The 16,273-nt window shown below is 54.3% G+C and overlaps 2 protein-coding genes across 2 annotated transcripts in view; one reads left to right on the top strand and one right to left on the bottom strand.

Annotated features, from left to right (window-relative positions):
• The window catches only part of LOC138238215 (uncharacterized), a 19,297-nt gene extending 18,751 nt beyond the window's left edge, over nucleotides 1–546 (top strand). The window contains exon 8 of the mRNA XM_069188266.1: nucleotides 107–546. Coding sequence (XP_069044367.1) covers nucleotides 107–546 — 440 coding nt within the window. The remainder of the gene's footprint in view (nucleotides 1–106) is intronic.
• On the bottom strand, nucleotides 372–16,273 carry LOC107076110 (lysophospholipid acyltransferase LPCAT4-like). The gene is made up of 14 exons (XM_069188711.1): nucleotides 14,973–16,273; nucleotides 14,756–14,898; nucleotides 8,227–8,447; nucleotides 7,618–7,730; nucleotides 7,401–7,461; nucleotides 6,621–6,679; nucleotides 5,758–5,792; nucleotides 5,299–5,353; nucleotides 5,131–5,213; nucleotides 4,076–4,201; nucleotides 3,229–3,376; nucleotides 2,210–2,308; nucleotides 1,631–1,772; nucleotides 372–755 (listed from the first exon to the last, which is right to left on the bottom strand). The coding sequence occupies exons 1-14, from the start codon at nucleotides 15,141–15,143 to the stop codon at nucleotides 574–576; spliced, it is 1,638 nt and encodes a 545-aa protein (XP_069044812.1). The 5' UTR covers nucleotides 15,144–16,273; the 3' UTR covers nucleotides 372–573.

Genomic DNA, 16,273 nt, shown 5'->3' with positions numbered 1-16,273 from the left:
GGGGAGAGAGACAGGGGGGGCCAGGGGCCGGGGGCAGGGGGCCCGCGGGGGGGCAGGGAAGCGGACGCAGGGGCGCGAGGGGGGCAGCCCCCTAGTTCCCGCCAAGCGGACGCGGCTCTCCGGGGGCCACAGACGGGCCCGGCGGGCGGGGGGGACAGGGGGGGCACCAGCCGGCCGGGTGGAGAGGCGCAGTCCGGGGGCGCCCCCACCCCTGAGACGCAGGGAGCGAGGGGGCGAGAAGGTCAGGGGTCGCGGGGCCTCGGGCAGAGGGGGGGGCGCCCGGCGGGCAGCGGCAGGGAAGAGGGGGAGTCAGAAGACGGGGAGACGCCGCCGAGGAGCAGAGCAATAAACCGTCTGGAAGGACACAGCCGTTTCTCTTGGCAGAGTTTTATTAACCCCCACCCCCACCCAGAGTCCCGCTGCAGCCCCTCCGCTCACCCGGGTCCGAACTCGCCGGCTCTGCCGCAGGACTGCCTGTGCAGCGGCCAAGGAGCCAGTGCTGATTCCTCACAGCGCTGCCCTTTGCCCCGCCCCCTGCCCAAATAAGGGCACCCTCGGGCTTAGTCTGCCTTCTCATTGGATGAGAGGGTTCCACTGGGCGTGGTGCTGGTGAGTAGCCCCGCCCTTTCTGGGGCGTGGCGGCCCCCCACTGGTCAGGGGCGTGGTCTCCTTTCGCCCCACCTCTCCTGGCCTGAGGTATTCAGGAAACAGTCTCCGATAGGCTGGGTGGGATGTCAATAACCGCTGCAGGTCGCCTGTACAGACAGAGGATAAAGCTTGGAATTAATACAGCGCAACACCCCTCCACCCCCTGCAACTGACGGGCTGTGTGGTGAGCGCAGAACTGAAATCAAAGCATGTCAGAACAGGATAAGAGGATAAGGATAAGAGAGCTTACAGTTCTGCTCACCATGTTATAAAAAAATACTGCGGCTCTGAAATCAGATGAGCAGCTAGATAAATCCTCCAGTCAGGACAGGAGGCCCTTCGTTACACAGAGGGGGGTGGGGGTGGGGAACAAGCTGCCCAGCCATGTTGTTGAAGCCGATACCCTGGCTCCTCTCCAGACACAGCTGGGTGAGACCCTCCAGTCAGGACAGGAGGCTCTTCTGTACACAGAGGGTGGTGGGGGTGGGGAACAAGCCGCCCAGCCATGCTGTTGAAGCCAATACCCTGGACTCTCTCCAGACACAGCTGGGTGAGATCCTCCAGTCAGGACAGGAGGCTCTTCTTTACACAGAGGGGGGTGGGGGTGGGGAACAAGCTTCTTCTTTACACAGAGGGGGGTGGGGGTGGGGGTGGGGAACAAGCTTCTTCTTTACACAGAGGGGGGTGGGGGTGGGGAACAAGCTGCCCAGCCATGCTGTTGAAGCCGATACCTTGGCTCCTCTCCAGACACAGCTGGGTGAGCTCCTCCAGTCAGGACAGGAGGCTCTTCTTTACACAGAGGGGGGTGGGGGTGGGGAACAAGCCGCCCAGCCATGCTGTTGAAGCCGATACCCTGGCTCCTCTTAAGGTGAGACCCTGGGATCAATTAGCCAGTAACTCATTCAGGCTGAATGGCCTCCCATCATGCTCGGCTGCTCTCCTGTTCCAAGGCCAGCAGCAGGAACCGGGGCGCGAGACTCACGCAGGGTCAGCTGTCCAGGGCTCCCCGAGCAGCTCTCAGCGTACAGACGGGCAGCGTGGAGCTGGGGCCAGCCCACCAGCGCCCCCAGCAGGCCAGAAAACTCCTGCTCGCTCACCCAGCCCTTTCCCCTGCTGTCGTACAGCTGCAACACACAGACACACAGCGGTCACGGGGTGCCAGCCGCTAGCTGGAGACAGAACTGTCCCATAGACACAAAGGCTGGAGACTACATCTGAAGCACTGCGCTAGGTCGAACACCCACAAGAGAGAAAGGCTGAGCTGACGGGCTAGTGACTCCAATACTGAGTGTGACACACACACACACACACACAGAGCAGGACTCACAGTGAAGGCAGTGTGGATGAGTCGCTCTCTGGGACAGAGGTCAGTGACTGTGTCCTGACTCTCTCTCTCTCTCACACACACACACACACAGCAGGACTCACAGTGAAGGCAGTGTGGATGAGTCTCTCTCTGGGCCAGAGGTCAGTGACTGTGTCCTGACTCTCTCTCACACACACTCACACACACACACACACACACACACACACACACACACACACACACAGCAGGACTCACAGTGAAGGCAGTGTGGATGAGTCTCTCTCTGGGCCAGAGGTCAGTGACTGCAGCCAGACTCACAGCCAGCTGCCTCAGGTCCAGCAGACTGTCTTTCCCCTGGAACACACAGCACTGTCAGAGAAACCTGTTCCTACACAACTGAAAACACACACGAGCAGCAGGACTCAGAGTGAAGACAGTGAGGAGGACACACACACAGTCACAGAGCACAGGCACAGCACACACGCACAGACACAGAGCACAGACACAGACACAGAGCACAGGCACAGCACACACACACAGACACAGAGCACAGGCACAGCACTCACACACACAGACAGAGCACAGGCACAGCACACACACACAGACACAGAGCACAGGCACAGCACTCACACACAGACACAGAGCACAGGCACAGCACTCACACATAGACACAGAGCACAGGCACAGCACACATACACAGAGAACAGCACACACACACAGACACAGAGCACAGGCACAGCACTCACACACAGACACAGAGCACAGGCCCAGCACACACACACAGACACAGAGCACAGGCACAGCACTCAAACACAGACACAGAGCACAGGCACAGCACTCACACATAGACACAGAGCACAGGCACAGCACACAGACACAGAGAACAGCACACACACACAGACACAGAGCACAGGCACAGCACTCACACACAGACACAGAGCACAGGCACAGCACTCACACACAGACACAGAGCACAGGCACAGCACACACACACAGACACAGAGCACAAGCACAGCACTCACACACAGACACAGAGCACAGGCACAGCACACACACACAGACACAGAGCACAGGCACAGCACTCACACACAGACACAGAGCACAGGCACAGCACACACACACAGACACAGAGCACAAGCACAGCACTCACACACACAGAACACAGACAGCACGGGTACAGCACACACATAGCACAGAGCACGGGCACAGACACAGATCCTAGCTACTACAGACCAGCACACACACACACAGTGTGGTTCTGACACACAGAGTACCTGTGTGTACAATGTGAAAATATGCTGAGCTGCTTGTCTGTCCATCACTCTGAGAAGAGAGGTCAGCTGATCCACATTGACCATCCTCTCATCCTCTGATTGGCATCTCTCAATCAAGTCCTCAAAAACAGCCTGAGCACCTTCATCACTGACCATCAGAGAGAGAGGGGTTAATACAGACACACTGACTGACTGGACACTCCAGTCCATTAACACTGCACTGAGAGAGAGGGGTTAATACAGACACACTGACTGACTGGACACTCCAGTCCATTAACACTGCACTGAGAGAGAGGGGTTCATACAGACACACTGACTGACTGGACACTCCAGTACATTAACACTGCCCTGAGAGAGAGGGGTTCATACAGACACACTGACTGACTGGACACTCCAGTACATTAACACTGCACTGAGAGAGAGGGGTTCATACAGACACACTGACTGACTGGACACTCCAGTACATTAACACTGCACTGAGAGAGAGGGGTTAATACAGACACACTGACTGACTGGACACTCCAGTACATTAACACTGCACTGAGAGAGAGGGGTTCATACAGACACACTGACTGACTGGACACTCCAGTACATTAACACTGCACTGAGAGAGAGGGGTTCATACAGACACACTGACTGACTGGACACTCCAGTACATTAACACTGCACTGAGAGAGAGGGGTTCATACAGACACACTGACTGACTGGACACTCCAGTACATTAACACTGCACTGAGAGAGAGGGGTTCATACAGACACACTGACTGACTGGACACTCCAGTAACTTAACACTGCACTGAGAGAGAGGGGTTCATACAGACAGTATAGTTCAGCTCTCAATACTCACCATCTCTGTGCCAGAATGACAAGTGCTTCTCTGGCTGGAGGTTCGAAGGGCAGGCTGAGATACCCTACTCGGGTCACCGGCGTGCTCCCCTCAATCACGAACTCTGTGGCAGGAACCCCAAGCGCTCTGTGCAGAGAGGGAGCACAGCAAGTAACACAGGGGTGAGAGTGAAGGTCTTGTGGTCACCCCTTCACACAGTATCAAACACCACTGGAGAGGTCTGGGTTCGCCCACTCGTCCCCACTGCTGGTACAGCTCCTTCTCCCACTCTCCGGCTTCTCTCCAGACACAGCTGGATGAGATCCTCCAGTCAGGACAGGAGACTCTTTACAAAGAGAGTGGCGGGGGTGGGGAACAGGCTGCCCAGCCCTGTTGTTGAAGCCGATACCCTGGCTTCTCTCAGGACACAGCTGGATGAGCTCCTCCAGTCAGGACAGGAGACTCTTCTTTACACAGAGAGTGGCGGGGGTGGGGAACAAGCTGCCCAGCCATGTTGTTGAAGCTGATACCCTGGCTTCTCTCCAGACACAGCTGGGTGAGCTCCTCCAGTCAGGACAGGAGGCTCTTTACACAGAGAGTGGTGGGGGTGGGGAACAAGCTCCCCGGCCATGTTGTTGAAGCCGATACCCTGGCTTCTCTCAGGACACAGCTGGGTGAGCTCCTCCAGTCAGGACAGGAGGCTCTTCTTTACACAGAGGGTGGTGGGGGTGGGGAACAAGCTGCCCAGCCATGTTGTTGAAGCTGATACCCTGGCTTCTCTCCAGACACAGCTGGGTGAGCTCCTCCAGTCAGGACAGGAGGCTCTTTACACAGAGAGTGGTGGGGGTTGTTGAAGCCGATACCCAGGATTAGTGAGCTCCTTGATCAATTAGCAACTAGGAAGGAGGATGTTTGGGTATTGCTTTACGTTCTTAAATTTAGCGTGAAGCCCCGGGCCTGCGGGTCCTGCACCAGAGCGATAGTGAGGCTCAGAGGCTCTGTTAAGAGCTCCGGACGCAGACCGAGCCCAAGACGCTTCAATCCCAGGTCAGCCCACGCGCCCCGCGGCCACTCACCTGGCCATGACCTTCCGCACGTTGTCCGCGAAGAGGGCGGGGCTCTCCCGCTCTTCCTGCGAGGGGGTGTAGACAGGCAGGAACTGCAGCCAACAGGGAGAGAGGAGGTGTGTTGAGGGGGGCGGGGCTAGGCGGGAGGGAGGAAGACCAAGTGAAGGGGGGGTTTACCTCCACTGTGACGTTGGTGTAGAGCTGAGAGGCCGTGTACCACATGACCTGGGTCCTGCAAGGAGAGCACAGCAGTTAACATGACAGAGGACGTGTGCTACAGGAGTCTACAGGAGCCCGCAGGAGCCTACAGGAGCCCAATGGAGTCTACAGGAGCCCACAGGAGCCTACAGGAGCCCGCAGGAGCCCGCAGGAGTCCGCAGGAGCCTACAGGAGCCCAATGGAGTCTACAGGAGCCCACAGGAGCCTACAGGAGCCCGCAGGAGTCCGCAGGAGCCTACAGGAGCCCAATGCAGTCTACAGGAGCCCAATGGAGTCTACAGGAGCCCGCAGGAGCCCACTGGAGCCCACAGGAGTCCACAGGAGCCCGCAGGAGCCCACTGGAGTCTACAGGAGCCCACAGGAGCCTACAGGAGCCCACAGGAGACCACAGACCACAGGAGCTCTCCCAGCACTCACCAACTCAGCCCCTTCCACGTCCACCTCACTGTGTCCTGCAGGCAAGACAACACAGGGGTCAGTCCAGGACAGGTCATGCAGGGGCTGGACACTGACAGGGCAAGCTGGTCTGCAGGCTGACCGCCTGGAAACACTCAGCCAGCACGTCAGACTGACACTCCTTCATCATCATCATCATCATCTCTCAGTGTCACTCAGCCAGCACGTCACTCACTCCTTCTTCATCATCATCATCATCATCTCTCAGTCACTCAGCCAGCACGTCAGACTGACACTCCTTCATCATCATCATCATCATCTCTCAGTGTCACTCAGCCAGCACGTCACTCACTCCTTCTTCATCATCATCATCATCATCTCTCAGTGTCACTCAGCCAGCACGTCAGACTGACACTCCTTCATCATCATCATCATCATCTCTCAGTGTCACTCAGCCAGCACGTCACTCACTCCTTCTTCATCATCATCATCATCATCTCTCAGTGTCACTCAGCCAGCACGTCAGACTGACACTCCTTCGTCATCATCATCATCATCATCGCTCAGTGTCACTCAGCCAGCACGTCAGACTGACACTCCTTCGTCATCATCATCATCATCGCTCAGTGTCACTCAGCCAGCACGTCACTCACTCCTTCATCATCATCATCATCTCTCAGTGTCACTCAGCCAGCACGTCAGACTGACACTCCTTCATCATCATCATCATCATCATCGATCAGTGTCACTCAGCCAGCACGTCACTCACTCCTTCATCATCATCATCTCTCAGTGTCACTCAGCCAGCACGTCAGACCAACACTCCTTCATCATCATCATCCTCCTCAGCCAGCTGTCCCATGATTCCCCTGAAAGGGCCTCACCAGTTGATTGGGGTAGTGTAGCAGAACTGGCTGGACAGGGACACCAGCAACAAACGCCCCTAAAACACACAGAGGAAATCAACATCAACACAGCACAACACACCACACCACAATAAAGTACAACACAATACACCACAGCACACCACACCACAATACACCACACCACAATAAAATAAAACACAGTACAACACACCACAGTACAGTACACCACAGAACACCACAGTACAGTACAACACACCACACCACAGTACAACACACCACACCACAGTACAGTACATTACACCACAGTACAGTACAGGACAGTACAACACACCACAGTACAGTACACCACAGTGCAGTTCACCACAGTACAGTACAGTACACCACAGCACACCACAGTACAGTACAACACACCACACCACAGTACAACACACCACACCACAGTACAGTACAGGACAGTACAACACACCACAGTACAGTACAACACACCACACCACAGCAGGCAGGCAGGCAGGCAGGCTTCAGAGACACTAGCTACCCCAGCCAGATCCCTCCAGCAGCTGGGAGGACAAGAGGAAAGCACCTGGAGGTCAGGTGGAGGACAGGTGGGGGGAAGAGCATGCAAACTCCGCACAGGTGATGCCCTATCGCAGCAGAAAACCCAGGACCCCAGAGCTGCAAGGAGCACAGAAGGAACACGCAAGCTCCGCCCAGAAGGAGCTCCAGTCTCCAGTCTCGCCCGGGAGCCCAGTCCCTCGCCCCCAGGCCCTCCGCTGTGCTGAGAGGAGCGCGGACACTCACCGGGCTTGAACCGGAGCAGAGCCCTGCCGCTGGTGGTGGTGCCCTCGGGGAAGATCAACACCTGGCAGACAGACGGGGCAGGAGGGGGGAGAGGGTAAGACTCCCGCCTGCGGCCCTGCGCGTCGGGAGACACTGCGAGCAAACAGTTTGAGGGCTTACACACACACACACACACACACACACACACACACACACACACACACACACACACACACACCTGCGGCCAGGCGCCCTGGGAGGTCAGCCTGTGGGTCAGCTGCTCCACACACCTCCGACGGGACGACGGATCGAGGCGGGAAACAAGGAGAGACTGATTAAACCGCAACAGAGCTGAGAGAGAGAGAGAGAGAGAGGGGTTCATACAGACACACTGACTGGACACTCCAGTACATTAACACTGCACTGAGAGAGAGGGGTTCATACAGACACACTGACTGACTGGACACTCCAGTACATTAACACTGCACTGAGAGAGAGGGGTTCATACAGACACACTGACTGACTGGACACTCCAGTACATTAACACTGCACTGAGAGAGAGGGGTTCATACAGACACACTGACTGGACACTCCAGTACATTAACACTGCACTGGGAGTGATCAGAAGATGGACACTCTGAAAGCCCAGACTGACAGGTACTGTAGGTGCTCCTCACCATGCTGTTTAGCGAGTTTGACCTCTTTGGAATGATGCTGAAAGTTGTTTAACTCGTAGCTCCAATAAAGTGCACTCAAACTCAAGAAGGAGGAAGGTGTGGACTCTGTCTGCGGACACACCCACTCCGACTCTCCTGTCTCCTTTCCCCACCCCCTCCTCCTGTCTCACCTCCTATCACTGGCAGGCTGAGGTTCTCTGACCGAGACACCACTGTGGGCAGGTCAGTGGCCACCAGGACCAAGGTGTCCAGGAAGCTGCTGTGAGGGGCGACAGCTAACAGAGGAGCATCCTGGGGTCGTGCCCTCTGACCTTTGACCCTGATCCACAGGAAGCCCAGGGTGAAGAAGACAGCACGGCTCAGGAAAAGTACAATGTGGTGGAGCAGCCAACTAGACAGAGAGAGAGAGGGGTTCATACAGACACACTGACTGACTGGACACTCCAGTACATTAACACTGCACTGAGAGAGAGGGGTTCATACAGACACACTGACTGACTGGACACTCCAGTACATTAACACTGCACTGAGAGAGAGGGGTTCATACAGACACACTGACTGACTGGACACTCCAGTCCATTAACACTGCACTGAGAGAGAGGGGTTCATACAGACACACTGACTGACTGGACACTCCAGTACATTAACACTGCACTGAGAGAGAGGGGTTCATACAGACACACTGACTGGACACTCCAGTACATTAACACTGCACTGAGAGAGAGGGGTTCATACAGACACACTGACTGACTGGACACTCCAGTACATTAACACTGCACTGAGAGAGAGGGGTTCATACAGACACACTGACTGACTGGACACTCCAGTACATTAACACTGCACTGAGAGAGAGGGGTTCATACAGACACACTGACTGACTGGACACTCCAGTACATTAACACTGCACTGAGAGAGAGGGGTTCATACAGACACACTGACTGACTGGACACTCCAGTACATTAACACTGCACTGAGAGAGAGGGGTTCATACAGACACACTGACTGACTGGACACTCCAGTACATTAACACTGCACTGAGAGAGGGGGGTTCATACAGACACACTGACTGGACACTCCAGTACATTAACACTGCACAGAAAGAGAGGGGTTCATACAGACACACTGACTGGACACTCCAGTACATTAACACTGCACTGAGAGAGAGGGGTTCATACAGACACACTGACTGACTGGGCACTCCAGTACATTAACACTGCACTGAGAGAGAGGGGTTCATACAGACACACTGACTGACTGGACACTCCAGTACATTAACACTGCACTGAGAGAGAGGGGTTCATACAGACACACTGACTGGACACTCCAGTACATTAACACTGCACTGAGAGAGAGGGGTTCATACAGACACACTGACTGGACACTCCAGTACATTAACACTGCACTGAGAGAGAGGGGTTCATACAGACACACTGACTGACTGGACACTCCAGTACATTAACACTGCACTGAGAGAGAGGGGTTCATACAGACACACTGACTGGACACTCCAGTACATTAACACTGCACAGAGAGAGAGGGGTTCATACAGACACACTGACTGACTGGACACTCCAGTACATTAACACTGCACTGAGAGAGAGGGGTTCATACAGACACACTGACTGGACACTCCAGTACATTAACACTGCACTGAGAGAGAGGGGTTCATACAGACACACTGACTGGACACTCCAGTACATTAACACTGCACAGAGAGAGAGGGGTTCATACAGACACACTGACTGGACACTCCAGTACATTAACACTGCACTGAGAGAGAGGGGTTCATACAGACACACTGACTGGACACTCCAGTACATTAACACTGCACTGAGAGAGAGGGGTTCATACAGACACACTGACTGGACACTCCAGTACATTAACACTGCACTGAGAGAGAGGGGTTCATACAGACACACTGACTGACTGGACACTCCAGTACATTAACACTGCACTGAGAGAGAGGGGTTCATACAGACACACTGACTGGACACTCCAGTACATTAACAGTGCACTGAGAGAGAGGGGTTCATACAGACACACTGACTGACTGGACACTCCAGTACATTAACACTGCACTGAGAGAGAGGGGTTCATACAGACACACTGACTGACTGGACACTCCAGTACATTAACACTGCACTGAGAGAGAGGGGTTCATACAGACACACTGACTGACTGGACACTCCAGTACATTAACACTGCACTGAGAGAGAGGGGTTCATACAGACACACTGACTGACTGGACACTCCAGTACATTAACACTGCACTGAGAGAGGGGGGTTCATACAGACACACTGACTGACTGGACACTCCAGTACATTAACACTGCACTGAGAGAGGGGGGTTCATACAGACACACTGACTGACTGGACACTCCAGTACATTAACACTGCACTGAGAGAGAGGGGTTCATACAGACACACTGACTGACTGGACACTCCAGTACATTAACACTGCACTGAGAGAGGGGGGTTCATACAGACACACTGACTGACTGGACACTCCAGTACATTAACACTGCACTGAGAGAGGGGGGTTCATACAGACACACTGACTGACTGGACACTCCAGTACATTAACACTGCACTGAGAGAGGGGGTTCATACAGACACACTGACTGACTGGACACTCCAGTACATTAACACTGCACTGAGAGAGAGGGGTTCATACAGACACACTGACTGACTGGACACTCCAGTCCATTAACACTGCACTGAGAGAGAGGGGTTCATACAGACACACTGACTGACTGGACACTCCAGTCCATTAACACTGCACTGAGAGAGAGGGGTTCATACAGACACACTGACTGACTGGACACTCCAGTACATTAACACTGCACTGAGAGAGAGGGGTTCATACAGACACACTGACTGACTGGACACTCCAGTACATTAACACTGCACTGAGAGAGAGGGGTTCATACAGACACACTGACTGACTGGACACTCCAGTACATTAACACTGCACTGAGAGAGAGGGGTTCATACAGACACACTGACTGGACACTCCAGTACATTAACACTGCACTGAGAGAGAGGGGTTCATACAGACACACTGACTGACTGGACACTCCAGTACATTAACACTGCACTGAGAGAGAGGGGTTCATACAGACACACTGACTGACTGGACACTCCAGTACATTAACACTGCACTGAGAGAGAGGGGTTCATACAGACACACTGACTGACTGGACACTCCAGTACATTAACACTGCACTGAGAGAGAGGGGTTCATACAGACACACTGACTGACTGGACACTCCAGTACATTAACACTGCACTGAGAGAGAGGGGTTCATACAGACACACTGACTGACTGGACACTCCAGTACATTAACACTGCACTGAGAGAGAGGGGTTCATACAGACACACTGACTGGACACTCCAGTACATTAACACTGCACAGAAAGAGAGGGGTTCATACAGACACACTGACTGGACACTCCAGTACATTAACACTGCACTGAGAGAGAGGGGTTCATACAGACACACTGACTGACTGGGCACTCCAGTACATTAACACTGCACTGAGAGAGAGGGGTTCATACAGACACACTGACTGACTGGACACTCCAGTACATTAACACTGCACTGAGAGAGAGGGGTTCATACAGACACACTGACTGACTGGACACTCCAGTACATTAACACTGCACTGAGAGAGAGGGGTTCATACAGACACACTGACTGGACACTCCAGTACATTAACACTGCACTGAGAGAGAGGGGTTCATACAGACACACTGACTGGACACTCCAGTACATTAACACTGCACTGAGAGAGAGGGGTTCATACAGACACACTGACTGACTGGACACTCCAGTACATTAACACTGCACTGAGAGAGAGGGGTTCATACAGACACACTGACTGGACACTCCAGTACATTAACACTGCACAGAGAGAGAGGGGTTCATACAGACACACTGACTGACTGGACACTCCAGTACATTAACACTGCACTGAGAGAGAGGGGTTCATACAGACACACTGACTGGACACTCCAGTACATTAACACTGCACAGAAAGAGAGGGGTTCATACAGACACACTGACTGGACACTCCAGTACATTAACACTGCACTGAGAGAGAGGGGTTCATACAGACACACTGACTGACTGGACACTCCAGTACATTAACACTGCACTGAGAGAGAGGGGTTCATACAGACACACTGACTGGACACTCCAGTACATTAACACTGCACTGAGAGAGAGGGGTTCATACAGACACACTGACTGACTGGACACTCCAGTACATTAACACTGCACTGAGAGAGAGGGGTTCATACAGACACACTGACTGACTGGACACTCCAGTACATTAACACTGCACTGAGAGAGAGGGGTTCATACAGACACACTGACTGACTGGACACTCCAGTACATTAACACTGCACTGAGAGAGAGGGGTTCATACAGACACACTGACTGACTGGACACTCCAGTACATTAACACTGCACTGAGAGAGAGGGGTTCATACAGACACACTGACTGACTGGACACTCCAGTACATTAACACTGCACTGAGAGAGAGGGGTTCATACAGACACACTGACTGGACACTCCAGTACATTAACACTGCACAGAAAGAGAGGGGTTCATACAGACACACTGACTGGACACTCCAGTACATTAACACTGCACTGAGAGAGAGGGGTTCATACAGACACACTGACTGACTGGGCACTCCAGTACATTAACACTGCACTGAGAGAGAGGGGTTCATACAGACACACTGACTGACTGGACACTCCAGTACATTAACACTGCACTGAGAGAGAGGGGTTCATACAGACACACTGACTGACTGGACACTCCAGTACATTAACACTGCACTGAGAGAGAGGGGTTCATACAGACACACTGACTGGACACTCCAGTACATTAACACTGCACTGAGAGAGAGGGGTTCATACAGACACACTGACTGGACACTCCAGTACATTAACACTGCACTGAGAGAGAGGGGTTCATACAGACACACTGACTGACTGGACACTCCAGTACATTAACACTGCACTGAGAGAGAGGGGTTCATACAGACACACTGACTGGACACTCCAGTACATTAACACTGCACAGAGAGAGAGGGGTTCATACAGACACACTGACTGACTGGACACTCCAGTACATTAACACTGCACTGAGAGAGAGGGGTTCATACAGACACACTGACTGGACACTCCAGTACATTAACACTGCACAGAAAGAGAGGGGTTCATACAGACACACTGACTGGACACTCCAGTACATTAACACTGCACTGAGAGAGAGGGGTTCATACAGACACACTGACTGACTGGGCACTCCAGTACATTAACACTGCACTGAGAGAGAGGGGTTCATACAGACACACTGACTGACTGGACACTCCAGTACATTAACACTGCACTGAGAGAGAGGGGTTCATACAGACACACTGACTGACTGGACACTCCAGTACATTAACACTGCACTGAGAGAGAGGGGTTCATACAGACACACTGACTGGACACTCCAGTACATTAACACTGCACTGAGAGAGAGGGGTTCATACAGACACACTGACTGGACACTCCAGTACATTAACACTGCACTGAGAGAGAGGGGTTCATACAGACACACTGACTGACTGGACACTCCAGTACATTAACACTGCACTGAGAGAGAGGGGTTCATACAGACACACTGACTGGACACTCCAGTACATTAACACTGCACTGAGAGAGAGGGGTTCATACAGACACACTGACTGACTGGACACTCCAGTACATTAACACTGCACTGAGAGAGAGGGGTTCATACAGACACACTGACTGACTGGACACTCCAGTACATTAACACTGCACTGAGAGAGAGGGGTTCATACAGACACACTGACTGACTGGACACTCCAGTACATTAACACTGCACTGAGAGAGAGGGGTTCATACAGACACACTGACTGACTGGACACTCCAGTACATTAACACTGCACTGAGAGAGAGGGGTTCATACAGACACACTGACTGACTGGACACTCCAGTACATTAACACTGCACTGAGAGAGAGGGGTTCATACAGACATACTGACTGACTGGACACTCCAGTACATTAACACTGCACTGAGAGAGAGGGGTTCATACAGACACACTGACTGACTGGACACTCCAGTACATTAACACTGCACTGAGAGAGAGGGGTTCATACAGACACACTGACTGACTGGACACTCCAGTACATTAACACTGCACTGAGAGAGAGGGGTTCATACAGACACACTGACTGACTGGACACTCCAGTACATTAACACTGCACTGAGAGAGAGGGGTTCATACAGACACACTGACTGGACACTCCAGTACATTAACACTGCACAGAAAGAGAGGGGTTCATACAGACACACTGACTGGACACTCCAGTACATTAACACTGCACTGAGATAGAGGGGTTCATACAGACACACTGACTGACTGGACACTCCAGTACATTAACACTGCACTGAGAGAGAGGGGTTCATACAGACACACTGACTGACTGGACACTCCAGTACATTAACACTGCACTGAGAGAGAGGGGTTCATACAGACACACTGACTGACTGGACACTCCAGTACATTAACACTGCACTGAGAGAGAGGGGTTCATACAGACACACTGACTGACTGGACACTCCAGTACATTAACACTGCACTGAGAGGTTATACAGTCCAGGAGCTGACTCTACCTCCTCCAGCCCGTGATGCGCTGCTCCCGCTGCCGGGGGGACAGTCCAGCGACTCTCAGCCAGGCGATCGGCCAGAGCAGCAGGAGGACCAGGGCCGCCGCCGCCACACGCAGGGGCACCAGCACGGCGCCCAGCAGCACCACCTGTGGGCGGAGGCGCAGCGTTACGGCCGGCGGGCCGGAGCGGAGACGCGGCGGAGGCGAGAGAGAGGCGTTACCTGCAGCCGCCGCGCCGGCGTCAGCCGGAGCTCGTGTGCGAACGGGCTGGCCGTCCTGCGTGGCGCGTCCGTGTCCGTCTCCCCCCGCGGGCCGTCTTCCTCCTCCTGCCCGCTCCTCCTCCTCTTCCTCGCCTCTGCTCTGGCCGCGGCGCCGGCGTTCCCCGTCTCCATGGCGACACCGGCCGGCCGGGCAGAAAGTTTCTAGTTTGTAAACAGTAACCGAGACCCGCCTGCCCCCCCGAGCCGAGAGAGAAACTCAAACCACCGGCGAGAGGCACAGGTGTGTCTCTGGGGCTGGACTGTCCCTCGGTGTCCCTCTCCTGTCCGCAGTGCAGGTCTGTCTCTGGGGCTGGACTGTCCCTCGGTGTCCCTCTCCTGTCCGCAGTGCAGGTCCGTCCCTCGGTGACCCTCTCCTGTCCGGTGTGTGGACAGACCCTGGACTGTCCCTCAGTGTCCCTCTCCTGTCAGGAGTGCAGGTCTGTCTCTGGGGCTGGACTGTCCCTTAGTGTCCCTCTCCTGTCCGGTGTGTCTCTGGGGCTGGTCTGTCCCTCAGTGTCCCTCTCCTGTCCGGTGTGTCTCTGGGACAGGTCTGTCCCTCGGTGTCCCTCTCCTGTCCGGAGTGCAGGTCTGTCTCTGGGGTTGGACTGTCCCTCAGTGTCCCTCTCCTGTCCGGAATGCAGGTCTGTCTCTGGGGTTGGACTGTCCCTCAGTGTCCCTCTCCTGTCAGGAGTGCAGGTCTGTCTCTGGGGCTGGACTGTCCCTTAGTGTCCCTCTCCTGTCCGGTGTGTCTCTGGGGCTGGTCTGTCCCTCAGTGTCCCTCTCCTGTCCGGTGTGTCTCTGGGGCTGGACTGTCCCTCAGTTTCCCCTCTCCTGTCCGGTGTGTCTCTGGGACAGGTCTGTCCCTCGGTGTCCCTCTCCTGTCCGGAGTGCAGGTCTGTCTCTGGTGTTGGACTGTCCCTCAGTGTCCCTCTCCTGTCCGGAATGCAGGTCTGTCTCTGGGGTTGGACTGTCCCTCAGTGTCCCTCTCCTGTCAGCAGTGCAGGTCTGTCTCTGGGGCTGTCCTGTCCCTTTGGGGCTGGACTCACCGGGATGACTGGTATTAAAACAGCAGCACTTGTTTCGAAGACGCCGAGATTCCTTCTGTGCGCCGACCGGCTCTTCCGGCCGCCCCGTCCTTCCACACACGGTCTTTCCGTGTCTGAGTCAGCCCGACACACCCCGGCTCACACCCGCCCTCCGGCCCGCCCCCGGCTCCGGCTCGGACCCGCTCCCCCGGCCCGCCGGTGCGCGCAGCAAGTGGC

Source organism: Lepisosteus oculatus, chromosome 4, assembly GCF_040954835.1.
Source record: "Lepisosteus oculatus isolate fLepOcu1 chromosome 4, fLepOcu1.hap2, whole genome shotgun sequence".
Lineage (NCBI taxonomy): Eukaryota > Metazoa > Chordata > Actinopteri > Semionotiformes > Lepisosteidae > Lepisosteus > Lepisosteus oculatus.
Note: the sequence above shows the minus strand (reverse complement) of the source record. Positions and strands in the feature narration are given on the sequence as shown.